Source organism: Nerophis lumbriciformis, linkage group LG28 (assembly GCF_033978685.3).
Source record: "Nerophis lumbriciformis linkage group LG28, RoL_Nlum_v2.1, whole genome shotgun sequence".
Classification (NCBI taxonomy): Eukaryota; Metazoa; Chordata; class Actinopteri; order Syngnathiformes; family Syngnathidae; genus Nerophis; species Nerophis lumbriciformis.
Window position 1 is genome coordinate 11,502,527 of NC_084575.2, and position 15,786 is coordinate 11,518,312.

Here is a 15,786-nt window from a genome sequence, read left to right on the forward strand (position 1 = left end):
TAATATATATATATATATATATATATATATATATATATATATATATATATATATATATATATATATATATATATATATATATATAGTTTTTTATTTATTCCTGTCTGGCAGCAAAAAACACAAACAAAATTGTTGATTGGTACTTTTGAAAAGTCTATTTTAGATGGCAAAAAAAACAAACTCATATCACTACAGGATTTTATTTTATTTTTGGAATTTAATTTTTATTTTTTTATTAATGTTAATCCATCCATCTTCTTCCGCTTACGTTAATTTCATATTAAATTCAAGACATGAATTTTGTTAATATATCAAAACATATATATCCATTTATTTTTAGCTGTCAGAAAATACAAATAAAATAATAATTGGTGTTTTTTTTAATTGTATTTAAACATTTGAAGTTGGAAGATGGAGGAAAACACAAACAGAAAAATTGTATTATAATTGTTGTTTTCATTAAGTATAATAATTGCACAAATAATTGTAGATTTAGGCATTTGTTGCTAACTTCAAAAAATATTTTAGCTGTCAGAAAAAAAAAGCGATGTCACGTACCTGAATGGACACGTCACTGTAGGACCCTCCAATGACCCCCGATATCGCCAGCGGGACTTCATTCTGGATGGGCCGCGAGCCATCGGGACAGATGAAACCCGGGTCGTGCACCTTGGTGAGCGACGCCCTGACAAAATCCAGGGACTGCTCCAGGGCGTAGGTGTCCTTGGAGCAGGTGTCCAGGATGTGCGCCCCCAGCTGGAGACCAGGAAGAATGCGATCGCTGGCGTTAATCTCGTCCAGCGCCAACAACATGGCCTCCAGCCTCTGGATGCCTCGCTCCTCGTTGATCTTCCCGCAGTCCTCCGTGCCTTCGCCCTTGTGGTGCACCGGGAAGAGGCCGCCGATCACCAAGTCGCCGTCCATGAGGATCTCGCGCTTGGCGGCGGCCGGCAGTCTGGACATGCTGGGCAGGCTTCCCGGCACCAGCAGCTCCAGCAGCAGGAAGTGCAGCGGCCAGTAAGAAGGCGCCGGATTGGCCGACGACCTCTGGCGAGGGAGAGAGACGCTGGACATGGCGTGATGGTTGTCGGCGTCAGGCGATCAAAGTGAAAGGAAGCGCTGGTTCACACGAGGTCACAACATGGTGGACGCTTCCTGGAGAGGAAGACAACAAACATCAAAGACCTGACCTGATGTGACCTCCGACCTCAGCAGCATCCGTTGAGCCTCCACGTCGCTTTTTCTTTGGCTTTCTTGAAGGAGGAGCCTCAACAAGCCAATTGAGAAAACAAGAGGAGAAGGAAGGAAGACAGGAAGTTGTCACTAGTTTTCAAAGTAAAAAATGGATGCGCTATGGAACACAAGGAAAGAAATGGGAGGATGAGCTTGTTTAACATTGCTTTTCATCGCCATTATAGCTAAATGGAACTCATGTCATTTTCATCTTATACTGCAAAAAAGAGTAAATGTTCTCCTTATCTGATTTCTATTTAAGTCATTGACCAGAGTTGATTGTTTCATATTCCATCCATGCATTTTCTACCGCTTGTCATTGTTTCTAAAATCATTGGTACTTTAACTTAACTTAGCTTAATATTCCTTTCTTTTTTTGTATAATATGTATGTATTTATTTGACAGGGAAATCATAATACAGGTACTAAGAAAAAAATAATACAAGTAAAATAATAACACCCCCCCCCCCCCCCGTCCTACATTTCAGTCACAGTGGGGAGCAATGTACTGCCTTCCTCTTTCCCACAAGCAGATAGAGAATCACACAAACTGACTAAAAGGGGAGGGGGGAAAAAAGTAACAACAAAAATAAAAATCACAACCATACAGAGAAGTGTCACTGAATAAAAACAACAACAACAAAAAAAAAAGAGTTGAGGTAAGTGGAAAAAGGTTCATTGACAATAGTTGATGTCACATGTATCCTATAGTGTCTTTAATTCAGCGTTTCTCAAAGTGTGGGGCGCGCCCCACTGGTGGGGAATAGAGACATGACAGGTGGGGCGCGAGGAACGGGAGGAAATTTCACTTTAACATTTTTTTTTAATTATTATATTCTTAGATTATTTTTTTTTACTATGCTTTCATTTTCTATACACACTGTAAATCACTTTGTGATTCTGTCTGTGAAATCCGCTATATAAATAAATGGAAATTACCGGTACTTATTTTTACTGTAGGCTTTATATTTCTCGGTACGAGCGAAAGTTTGACAGACATAGCAACAGTAACTAATGGGGGCGGGGCTAAGCGGAACAAACTTTCGCGCGGATGGGTAGCAGGCTAATGTGTGGATCACAATTACACAAATATATACATTTGTGACTCGCACCTCAAAGGTCGTCGAGCCAGAGCCAGCGCCTGCAGAGAAACAAAAATCTGACGGCACTCGCCTCAAGGCAGCTCAGCCCCGAACTCAATGAGGTTTTAACAGATGTTGTGAGCGCGGTAAATTTGATCAAAACACGACCACTGAAAGCGCGACTGTTCTCTGCACTGTGTGAGGAAATGGGAGCTGATCATACAGCCGTGCTGTTTCACAGTGAAGCAAGGTGGCTCTCCCGGGGAAAAGTGCTGTCACTTGCCCTGTCTTGCCAAATGCATAGCTCCTCCTTTTTTTTTTTGCAAAGATTGCAAAGTGGCACTTTTATTGTATTTATTATTGAACTTGATGCAAGTTATTTGATTTATTATTGAACTTGATGCAAGTTATAACACTTTTTTTGATTTATTATTGAACGTGATGCAAGTTATAACACTTTTTTTGATTTATTATTGAACTTGATGCAAGTTATAACACTTTTGTTTTATTTATTATTGAACTTGATGCAAGTTATAACACTTTTTTTGATTGATTATTGAACTTGATGCAAGTTATAACACTTGTTTTATTTATTATTGAACTTGATGCAAGTTATAACACTTTTTTTGATTTATTATTGAACTTGATGCAAGTTATAACACTTATTTTGATTTATTATTGAACTTGATGCAAGTTATTTGATTTATTATTGAACTTGATGCAAGTTATAACACTTTTTTTGATTTATTATTGAACGTGATGCAAGTTATAACACTTTTTGATTTATTATTGAACTTGATGCAAGTTATAACACTTTTTTTGATTTATTATTGAACTTGATGCAAGTTATAACACTTTTATTTGATTTATTATTGAACTTGATGCAAGTTATAACACTTTTTTTGATTTATTATTGAACGTGATGCAAGTTATAACACTTTTTTTGATTTATTATTGAACTTGATGCAAGTTATAACAGTTTTTTTGATTTATTATTGAACGTGATGCAAGTTATAACACTTTTTTTGATTTATTATTGAACTTGATGCAAGTTATAACACTTTTGTTTTATTTATTATTGAACTTGATGGAAGTTATTTTATTTATTATTGAACTTGATGCAAGTTATACCACAGCTGCACAGTTATTTTATTCATTATTGAACTTAATGTTATTTTATGTTATTGAGTTTGAATGTATACAACTTGATGTTCAATAAATTTGAAAATGTTAAAGCTTGGCATTAGCGCTCTGTTGGGGCGATGGGGGCAGGTGGGGCTTGAAAACTCCCCCTTGTCCAAAGTGGGGGATGACAAAAAAAGTTTGAGAACCACTGCTTTAATTGAGCTGTTCCTACTGCTTTCTGTGCAGATGTTTGTTTTGATATTATTAACTATTCATTTCAATTCAGGTCAAATTTAGATACTTTTTTACAAACCCCGTTTCCATATGAGTTGGGAAATTGTGTTAGATGTAAATATAAACGGAATACAATGATTTGCAAATTATTTTCAACAATTTGCTCACGCATTTGTTGACAAAGTGGTGACCCTCGCCCCATCCTTGTTTGTGAATGACTGAGCATTTCATGGAATCTACTTTTATACCCAATCATGGCACCCACCTGTTCCCATTTAGCCTGCACACCTGTGGGATGTTCCAAATAAGTGTTTGATGAGCATTCCTCAACTTTATCAGTATTTATTGCCACCTTTCCCAACTTCTTTGTCGTGTTGCTGGCATCAATTTCTAAAGTTAATGATTATTTGCAAAAAAAAATATGTTTATCAGTTTGAACATCAAATATGTTGTCTTTGTAGCATATTCAACTGAATATGGGTTGAAAATGATTCGCAAATCATTGTATTCCGTTTATATTTACATCTAACACAATTTCCCAACTCATATGGAAACGGGGTTTGTAATTCAGCAGCTGGCAGAGGACATTTGTGAAACAACCAAGGCAGCATCAGTGCAGTGCTACTACAGCTAGTGAGTGTGCCACGCACTCACTGACCTTCGCTGTACAAAGCTTTGTCTGGTTCACTTCTTTTTACACTTGGATGACGATTAGGATGAGATGCATGACGTTAGGGAAAGACAAGTTGGGGAACCAAAGGGATGAGGATCTATCTAATTTTACTGCAAAATGGACTAACAGACCTGAAGTTCCCAAAGTACTCCAAAAAGGACCATCTTCCTCTTAAAGTTCACATAGGACCACAAATAGTCCCAAGAGACCCCAAAACAGACTTACGTGTCAAAGTCGCGGTGTTCCAAAAAGTGTAAAATGTACCCAAAGGGAGTCCGAGGACAGGACCAGGAGTCCTTTGGGTGCATTTTGGACCTTTTAGAAAATCCCAACCATCATTGGGACCGCTTAGATTAGGTCAAACGTACGGCCCACGAACAGGTTTTATCCGGCCCGCGGGATGAGTTTGCTAAGTATAAAAATTAATTAATAAAAAAAACAAAATAAAAAAAATAAAAAATAAAAATAAAACATTTGAATGAAAGAAACAGCTGTTCTAAATGTGTCCACTGGATGTCGCAATTGCAATTATTTGTTTCTTTGTAGTTGATGCTACATATGTACAAAATAAACCACATGATGTTAGTGCACCAGTCTAGGAAAATAATAAAACTACATAAATAACATCCTGTAATTTGATTTTGATAATTTTTTTTATCTTGATAGATTGAAAATTAACACCAATAAGTTGCTGATGAACATTATCACATAATTTATTCAGAAAATATAAATAACGACAAATAAAGATAGAATACTATCAACCGCAACATGTAAGTGTAAAAAACAACAACAACAACATTATGATTTGTACAATTTCAGAATGTTCTCGTTGAAGTTGTTTTTATTTTTAAGTTATTGTGCTGTGATTTTACCAGTCCGGCCCACTTGGGAGTGGATTTTTCTCCATGTGGCCCCTGATCCAAAATGACTTAGACACCCCTGGCTAAGATTACATTATTTTACGTCAAATATGATAGAATTCATTATAATAATATATGAGTAATGACTTTGTAGAAAATATGTACTGTTGCTGCCCAATGAAACATTATATGCACTTTTTTTTAAATTCCAAACAGGTCAAATATTTAAAGATATTCATTAAAAGTGTCATACCAAAGACTATAAAAATGGGACCCATTACCTCCCTGCTTGGCACTCAGCATCAAGGGTTGGAATTGGGGGTTGAATCACCAAAAATGATTCCCGGGCGCGGCCACCGCTGCTGCTCACTGCTCCCCTCACCTCCCAGGGGGTGAACAAGGGGTCAAATGCAGAGGTTAATTTCACCACACCTAGTGTGTGTGTGACCATCAGTGGTACTTTAACTTTAACTTGAATTTAAACGCCTCAGCAATATTTGTACTACAGTATACAGTATATATTGTGTCACAAGTAAACTTAGATATACTTTAGCGTAGTCAGTGGACAGCTTGGTTAGCAGTATATCTTTACTATCTGGTGAAAAAAAAACTTAAATCAAGCTGTACACTGACCTCTCTAATGTCCCTTGTTAAAAGAGCGCTGGGATTTTATCTCGATGTTCATTATAAATGAAAGGATTTGAGAGGAATAAATATTCCAGACACTTCCTGGGTGAGGAAGATGAAGATGACACATTAAGTGAAGGTGGGAGCGGGCCGTGGTGGTTGCCATGGAAACATTCTAGGTAAAAAAAAAAGAACTAAAAGAGGGCAGGATCCTGGTATGTTAATTAGGAGTCCCATTTTTTTTTTCATTGTGATGTGTAAACATGAAGAAGGAGTAATAGTTGCAGTGAGTACAGTGATTTTATTTGACGTCCTTAAACCTAGACCACAATTGGTTTTCACCCCTGCAAATGAATGTTTTTTATTTTATTTTTTTATTGTGCTGCGTTTATCTGAGTGTCACAGGTCTCTGGGTAGCTTCAGCATTGTCTTTGACATATTTGATGGCACGGCTGTTCTCCTAATCCAAACCACACTTTTTCCTACAGGCTGATTTTCACCCAGTATTAGTGTTAGAAGGTAAAGTAGGTGTTGCAGCTATTTGTGTGCCAAAGACACTGAGCCTTCACCAGGGATGACTCAAATATCCCAGGAAAGGGTAGACCAGGGGTCACCAACGCGGTGCCCGCGGGCACCAGGTAGCCCGTAAGGACCAGATGAGTAGCCCGCTGGTCTGTTCTAAAAATAGCTCAAATAGCAGCACTTACCAGTGAGCTGCCTCTATTTTTTAAATGTTATTTATTCACTAGCAAGCTGGTCTCTCTTTGCTCGACATTTTTAATTCTAAGAGAGACAAAACTCAAATAGAATTTGAAAATCCAAGAAAATATTTTAAAGACTTGGTCTTCACTAACTGACAAAGAAACAGATAACAGATTTGGTGTCCAGTTCAAAGTGTGACATGATTTATTTAAAAATTTGAGAGTTGACTTTTGTATGTTACATGAGTTATTATTTGTACAAACATGGTGCAAAGTAATTCATGATTTGTTAAAAAATGTTAGTGGCTAGCTAGTTAAAATGGGATATTGTGATTTCACAAGACTGTCTTAGAAGTGATCATTTGAAAATGTTCAATTTGAAAAATGTGCACTTAGAGAAAATATAAAAATAAAGTGTTGCATATTAATATTTATCTGTTTCTATATATATTTATTGTGAGAAATCATTAAAGGGGAACATTATCACAATTTCAGAATGGTTAAAACTATTAAAAATCAGTTCCCAGTGGCTTATTATATTTTTCGAAGTTTTTTTCAAAATTTTACCCATCACGCTATATCCCTAAAAAAAGCTTCAAAGTACCTGATTTTAACCATCGATATATACACCCGTCCATTTTCCTGTGACGTCACATAGTGAAGCCAACACAAACAAACATGGCGGAAAGAACAGCAAGCTATAGCAACATTAGCTCGGATTCAGACTCAGACTTCAGCGGCTTAAGCGATTCAACAGATTACGAATGTAATGAAACGGATGGTTGTAGTGTGGAGGCAGGTAGCGAAAACGAAATTGAAGAAGAAACTGAAGCTATTGAGCCATATCAGTTTGAACCGCATGCAAGCGAAACCGACGAAAATGACACAACAGCCAGCGACACGGGAGAAAGCGAGGACGAATTTGGCGATCGCCTTCTAACCAACGATTGGTATGTGTTTGTTTGGCATTAAAGGAAACTAACAACTATGAACTAGGTTTACAGCATATGAAATACATTTGGCAACAACATGCACTTTGAGAGTGCAGACAGCCCAATTTTCATCAATTAATATATTCTGTAGACATACCCTCACCCGCGCTCTTTTCCTGAAAGCTGATCTGTCCAGTTTTGGAGTTGATGTCAGCAGGCCAGGGAAGCTAGGGTCGATATTCTTCTCTTGATCATCTTCGGTGGCATAAGGGACGGTGTGAGCCAAGACATCCAGGGGGTTTAGCTCGCTCGTCTGCGGGAACAAACTGCCGCCATTGCTTGCCGTGCTACCGTGGTCCTTTGTCCCTGAATTGCTCACACACTCCGGCAGATTCAATGGGGGTCTGGCGGCAGATTTCTTTGACTTTATCGTTGGAAATGCATCTGCTTTGAGTGTCGCAGGATATCCACACATTCTTGCCATCTCTGTCGTAGCATAGCTTTCGTCGGTAAAGTGTGCGGAACAAACGTCCAATTTCTTGCCACTTTCGCATCTTTGGGCCACTGGTGCAACTTGAATCCGTCCCTGTTCGTGTTGTTACACCCTCCGACAACACACCGACGAGGCATGATGTCTCCAAGGTACGGAAAACAGTCGAAAAAACGGAAAATAACAGAGCTGATTTGACTCGGTGTTTGAGAAAATGGCGGATTGCTTCCCGATGTGACGTCACATTGTGACGTCATCGCTCCGAGAGCGAATATTAGAAAGGCATTTAATTCCCCAAAATTCCCCCATTTAGAGTTTGGTTAAAAAAATATATGGTCTTTTTTCTGCAACATCAAGGTATATATTGACGCTTACATAGGTCTGGTGATAATGTTCCTCTTTAAGATGATCAGTGCTTCCACAAAGATAAATATAATTAATTATTAATAATAACAAAGAGTTAAAGGTAAATTGAGCAAATTGGCTATTTCTGGCAATTTATTTAAGTGTGTATCAAACTGGTAGCCCCTGCAATGAGGTGGCGACTTGTCCAGGGTGTACCCCGCCTTCCGCCCGATTGTAGCAACCCAAAGGGAATAAGCGGTAGAAAATGGATGGATGGAAACTGGTAGCCCTTCACATTAATCAGTACCCAAGAAGTAGCTCTTGGTTTCAAAAAGGTTGGTGACCCCTGGGGTAGACCAAAAGTTTCCATCTTCATTATTTTTTTTTATTTTTTAGGATTTTTTTTGTTCCCAAATTTCACATTTTCCAGTAAATTTAGAGTATTTTTGGATGGTAACCTGTCAGGTTCAAACACTGATGACATCTATTAAAACAGACGAGAAGCAAGGAATCACGCAGAGACAGAGTTACATTTTGCTCAATTGAGGGAAGATGTTATTTGGGCTGCGCTCTAGTTACAGATGCAAACTTCGCTCTAAAGTCCAGCCCATGTGCTTCCTCTATTTATTTGGGAGGTCCCTGGTTACATCACTGAAGCTGTCTCTGAGGGAATGGGGTTAATCTCGACAGCTCCGGTTAGACACAATATATGATTATACAAGAAGTGCAAATGTGTTGACACTGGTGATATCGCCTTGTCTCTGCTCTGTCTGCGTCACGGCGGTGTTCGGCCTTGGCAGTCAGCAGGTCGTTCCTGGACACAGACACCGATACGAGACTGGCTTGCAATCTTTTGGATTGCCAGCTTTGCACAGACAAAGAAAAATACCACTTCAGCAAAACTGACAATAATTATAGCAACGGCCCTTAAGCATAAAAGTTGTGTGATAATATATACATCATTATTCTAACATAACCTCATGCTTCTCTTTCATTTTGTTAGACATGACAGAGTTTAAAGTAAAAGAACACTACTCTAATGTGTCATATATTGTCATGTTTTGATGACAAGTACTTTTTATTTGGTGTATTATCTCGGGTAAAAATCACCCGGCGTTAGTGATGCTGTTTTGAATTTGAGCGATAAGGTTAATATAATGCCGTACGACACAGAGGAGTTCTTTTAGGCGACACATTAGAAGTGAGAGACAAGAAGTGTAATGAAGTGTATTTTCGGGCAGGAGGGCGACACGGCAGTGCGGCTGGATCAAAAGAGACGTCGGAGACGCTTTGCTGAACAAAAAGTTGCTTTATTACAAGCGAGAGTTATTAAACAGGTCTGCAGTACCTGGAGGAGCCTAGGTCAAAAAATGAAGGACTCCTAACTGGAGAAGCCAAACCATCAGTTTTTATATTCCTCCTTTCTGTCTCTCTGTGTGTGTGTGTGTGTGTGTGTGTGTGTGTGTGTGTGTGTGTGTGTGTGTGTGTGTGTGTGTGTGTGTGTGTGTGTGTGTGTGTGTGTGTGTGTGTGTGTGTGCTAAGTCAGGAAAGCGCATCCTGACCATAAAAGGAGATGTTTGTGTGTAAGTGTCTGGAAAACAACTGCTTTAAGTCATAACTCAAATGTTGGCGTTGAGCTAGACAGGTAGTCTTTTCTCAAGGATATGGTTATCACTTTTGCATTCCAAAGTCCTAATTAGAGCCTCTTTTCCTACGAGAAGTGATCCAATCCACCTGTGAATGTCAAACTAAGGGGCCTTATCTTAGTATGTGCTCAAACTGAAATACCACTATTTAATTAAACTTGGTGGTTTGCTTTCTCCAATATAAACACTTGGCTCTCCAAATACCTCCATAGCGACCAACATTAAAACGCAATAGCCTAGGAGGCCCAAGTATTCATTAAAACAACGCAGAGGTTTTATTTAACAAGTAGATTTAATATGTTTAGCCACTGTAACATTACAGAGTTTAAATAGTAACACTGTGTTTGAACAGAAGAAAAAAAAACAGTCCTGTAATTAAGTGATTCTTTGGCGTGCAACTAGATGACCCTGCGTACCACCGTTGCAGAATCCCTAATATATAGAATAAAAATAAATTATTTACAGAATGAAGTAAATCCTATATAGAATACAATAAATCAGAGTCAGATAAATTTTATTAATCCCTGAGGAGAAATTAAAACTTTCAAAAATCATGTATATAATACAATTAATCATGTGGCATATGGAATAATGTAAATATGAAATAAAATAAATCATGTGACATACGGAATAAAGTAATGTATAGGATAAAATAAATCATGGGTACAATAAAATAAATGATCCATCCCATCCATCCATTTTTACCGCTTGTCCCTCTTGGGGTCGCGGGCGGTGCTGGAGCCTATCCCAGCTGCATCAGGGCGGAAAGCGGGGTACACCCTGGACAAGTCGCCAACCTCATCGCATTATGTCTAGAATAAAGTAAATCATATATAAAATTCAAATATATTATGTATAAAATGAAGTAAATCATTTATAGAATAAAATAAATCATGTATAGAATAAAATAAATCATGTGACCTATAAAATAAAGTGACATATAAAATAACATAAATCATGTGACGTACAGAATAAAGTAATGTATAGGATACGATAAATCATGTATAGAATAAAATACATCATGTGAAGTATAGAATGAGGTAATATTTCGAAAAAAATAAATCATGTGATGCATACAACAAAGTAATGTATAGAATAGAATAAATCTTGTGAGACATAGAATAAAAAAGAAGATGTATAGAATAAAAAATGATTATGTGACGTAAAGAATAAAGTAATGTATAGAATAAAATGAATCATGTGAGGTACAGAATAAAGTAATGTATTGAATAAAATAAACCATGTGACATACATAATAAAATGAATCGTGTATAGAGACAAATAAATCCTGTGACGTTCAGAATAAAGTAATGTATATAATTAAATAAATCAGGTACTGCAGAATGAAATAAATCATGTTATGTACAGAATGAAGTGAAGGGATGTTTGGCATTAAAGTGTGACAGTTAGCGCGCCACTTGCACGTCCGACAGAAAGTTGAGGTTTGATTCCGGTTGTGCCTCAGAGCAGATGGCAGCTTCCTGGTTGCAGAGACAAGATGGCCGTGTGAGCAAATGGCGCCACTTGGAACAGCCAATTAGACAAGACGTAGAAAGTAGGCCAAACGGAGGTTGGAGGCCTCAAAGCCTAAGAAGTGCAAATGCAGACTTGGAGGACATGAAGAAAAGCACACTTTTGTTTGAAAGACAAGCAGGAACTCAATCAGCCTCCAATCATCTTCTTCAATCACGCCATTAAAAAACACGCAGACTCCATTTTCCCTCTGGAAGTTCAAACGTGAGCTTTGAACCAGCAGCCCGTGCTCAGCACATTTGCATAAAAGATGCATTCGTAATCTTCATTGTCTCCTCCAAATATAATAAAGCATGGATGTCATATATATATATATATATATGTATATATATATATATATATATATATATATATATATATATATATATATATATATATATATATATATATATATGTTATTTAATGTAGTTAATATATGCAATACAAGGTATTTAATATATGTAATTAATATATGCATTATAATGTATTTAATGTATGTAATATATGTAAATAATATATGCAATATAATGTATTTAATGTATGTAATATATGTAGTTAATATATGCAAAGTAATGTATGTAATTAATATATGCAATGTATTATATTACATTGCAGATATATGTAATGTGTGTAACATATGTAGTTAATATATGCAATGTTATGTAATGTATTTAATGTATGTAATATATGTAGTTAATATAGGCAATGTAATGTATGTAATTATTATATGCAATGTAAAGTATGTAATGTATGGAGTCTGTGTGGTTCCACTAACGAATAGTTCCTTCAGCCAGAGCACCTTCTCTGGGAGAGCATCCCAGAAGTGGGAAACAGCACATTAGAGAGTTGGCCTCTCACAATATCTTTAAAACACATCATGGTTTCTAGCAAGTCACAGATGTCAACACTAGCTGTCTGTCTGAATCTTATTTTTTGTATCTATACTATGATTTCTTATGTACACTGAAATGTAAGGATAGGATATGGTATATATGTTTTTTTTTTTTTTTTTTTTTTTTTTTTTTTTTTGTTTGTCTTAAAAAAATACAATCATGTGTGCTTACGGACTGTATCCCTACAGACTGTATTGATCTATATTGATATATAATGTAGGAACCAGAATATTAATAACAGAAAGAAACAACCCTTTTAAAATAAAAAATAAAAAAAACAATTTTTTCTTTTTTTCTCTTTATTTCTTGTGCGGCCCGGTACCGATCGATCCACGGACCGGTACCGGGCCGCTGCCCGGTGGTTGGGGACCACTGATATAATGTATGTAATGTGTGCAATGTATGTAATTTATATATGTAATGTAGTGTATTTAATGTACAGTATGTAATATAATGTATTTAATATGTGTAATGTACTGTATGTGTCTAATGTGTCTATATGGAATGTGTGAGTTAGTTATAGCACGGGCGTGCAGTTACACAATAATAATAATAATAATAACTACAATTACAACAGAAACCACATGTGCTTATAAAGTTAAAGTTGAAAGTCACACACACACTAGGTGTGGTGAAATTACCCTCTGCATTTGACCCATCCCCTTGTTCCACCTCCTGGGAGGTGAGGGGAGCAGTGAGCAGCAGCGGTGGCCGCTCGGGAATCATTTTGGTGATTTAACCCCCAATTCCAACCCTTGATGCTGGGTGCCAAGCAGGGAGGTAATGGGTCCCATTTTGAACTCATGACCTACCGATCTCAGGGCGGACACTCTAACCACAAGGCCACTGCTCAGTTATGCAGCTGACACTGGACACACCTGAACTCACCAATAATGTGGAACATATTTTTACATGTCAATATTTTGTTGCTAATTGCAATCATGCAATTACTGTATATCACACAATAACACTAAAACCACCACAAATGTGTACGTTATACATACATCATAGGGTCTTTTTTGTATTATTTTTTACGTATTTTTATATTATTTTAAATGGTAGTAAATACAAATGAAGTATATTTATGTTTTAAAATATTTTAGAATGTTTTTAAGTTAATTTATGTTCTAAGAAATATTTTTTCATGTGATCATAAAATTAGAAATTCTTAGTTTTTATGTATTCTTTAAATACATTGTCAGTTGCATAAAATATGAATTGAAATATCGTTATTGAGAAAAAGTATTTCTAAAATGTGTCTAAGATGAAGAGAAATGCTATTATATAAGCGAGAAAAGGTCTAATGGAATCATTTTTAAAATGTTCAAAAAATGTTTTAAATAGCAGAAAATGCTAACTTAAGTATCCATCCATCCATCTTTTTCCACTTATCTGAGGTCGGGTCGCGGGGGCAGCAGCCTAAGCAGAGAAGCCCAGGACTTACCTCTCCCCAGCCACTTCGTCCAGCTCCTCCCAGGGGATTCCGAGGCGTTCCCGGGCCAGCCGGGAGACATAGTCTTCTCAACGTGTCCTGGGTCTTCCCTGTGGCCTCCTACCGGTCGGACGTGCCTGAAACACCTGCCTAGGGAGGCGTTCGGATGGCATCCTGACCAGATGCCCGAACCACCTCATCTGGCTCCTTTCGATGTGGAGGAGCAGCGGCTTTACTTTGAGCTCCTTCCGGATGACAGAGCTTCTCACCCTATCTCTAAGGGAGAGCCCCGCCACCCAACGGAGGAAACTCATTTTGGCCGCTTGTACCCGTGATCTTGTCTTTTCGGTCATAACCCAAAGCTCATGACCATAGGTGAGGATGGGATCGTAGATCGACCGGTAAATTGAGAGCTTTGCCTTTTTGTTCAGCTCCTTCTCTACCACAACGGATCGATACAGCGTCCACATTACTGAAGACGCCGCATAAATCAGCTCGTCAATCTCACGATCCACTCTTCCCTCACTCGTGAACAAGACTCCGAGGTACTTGAAGTCCTCCACATGGGGAAAGATCTCTTTCCCAAACCAGAAATGGCACACCACCCTTTTCCGTGCGATAACCATGGACTCGGACTTGGAGGTGCTGATTGTCGTCCCAGTAGCTTCACACTCAGCTGCGAACCGATCCAGTGAGAGCTGAAGATCCTGGATAGATGAAGCCATCAGGACCACATCATCTGCCAAAAGCAGACACCCGATCCTGCAGCCACCAAACTGGATCCCCTCAACGCCCTGACGGCGCCTAGAAATTCTGTCCATAAATGTTATGAACAGAATCTGTGACAAAGGGTAGCCCTGCGAAGTCCAACCCTCACTGGAAACGGGTTCAATTTACTGCCGGCAATGCGGACCAAACTCTGACACTGATCATACAGGGAGCGGACCGCCACAATCAGACAGTCCGATAACCCATACTCTCTGAGCACTCCCTGCAGGACTTCCCGAGGGACACGGTCGAATGCCTTCTCCAAGTCCACAAAGCACATGTACACTGGTTGGGAAACCTCCCATGCACCCTCAAGGACCCTGCCAAGAGTATAAAACTGGTCCACAGTTCCATGACCAGGACCAAAACCACACTGCTTCTCCTGAATTTGAGGTTTTACTATTTGGCGTAGCCTCCTCTCCAGTTCACCCGAATAGACCCTACCGGGAAGGCTGAGGAATGTGATTCACAATAGTTGGAACACACCCTCTGGTTTCCCTTCTTAAAGAGAGGAACCACCACCCCGGACTGCCAATGCAGAGGTACCGCCCCTGATGTCCACGCAATGTTGCAAAGTCTTGTCAACCAAAACAGCCTCACTGCATCCAGTGCCTTAAGGCACTCCGAGTGGATCTCATCCACACCTAGGGCCTTGCCACCGAGGAGCTTTTCAACTACCTCGGCAATCTGGAGCCTATCCCAGCTCATCCCCAGAAATAGGAGAGCCCACCACAGATTCCCCAGGAAGACGTGTAAGTGGGATTGAGGAGGTCTTTGAAGTATTCCCTCCACCAATCCATAATATTCGCAGTCGAGGTCAGCAGCACACCATCCTTTTAATACACGGTGTTGACAGTGCATTGCTTCCCCTTCCTGAGTTGGCAGAAGGTGGTCCAGAATTGCTTCGAAGCCATCTGGAAGTCATTTTCCATGGCTTCCCCGGACTCCTCACATGTCACATGGGTTCCGGTTCACCGTGCGTGACTGCTCACTGACTGCTCGCTGTTTCGAAAAAGCTAAGTATCGTTCTATTTGTGTGCTTTTAATTGTTCTGCAGCTTTCTTTATTACTTTCTTAACATATTTAGTAGTACTATTTAACTTGCAAATCACCCGATCTCTGTCTCACCACCCCTCCCGCAGCTAGCTAGCAGCTAGCTGCTAAGCGAACAAAGCTAGCGCGGAGAAAGGCGGCGCCGGTCGTTGGTCGGAAGGAAGCGGCTCCCCGCACACC

At 38.8% G+C, this 15,786-nt stretch overlaps 1 protein-coding gene across 1 annotated transcript in view; it reads right to left on the reverse strand.

The window, feature by feature from the left end:
* The window catches only part of grm2b (glutamate receptor, metabotropic 2b), a 66,162-nt gene that overhangs the window by 38,869 nt on the left and 11,507 nt on the right, over window positions 1-15,786 (reverse strand). Inside the window, exon 2 of the mRNA XM_061923601.1 lies at window positions 559-1,155. Within this exon, the coding sequence (XP_061779585.1) occupies window positions 559-1,074 (516 nt within the window). The 5' untranslated portion in view covers window positions 1,075-1,155. The remainder of the gene's footprint in view (window positions 1-558; window positions 1,156-15,786) is intronic.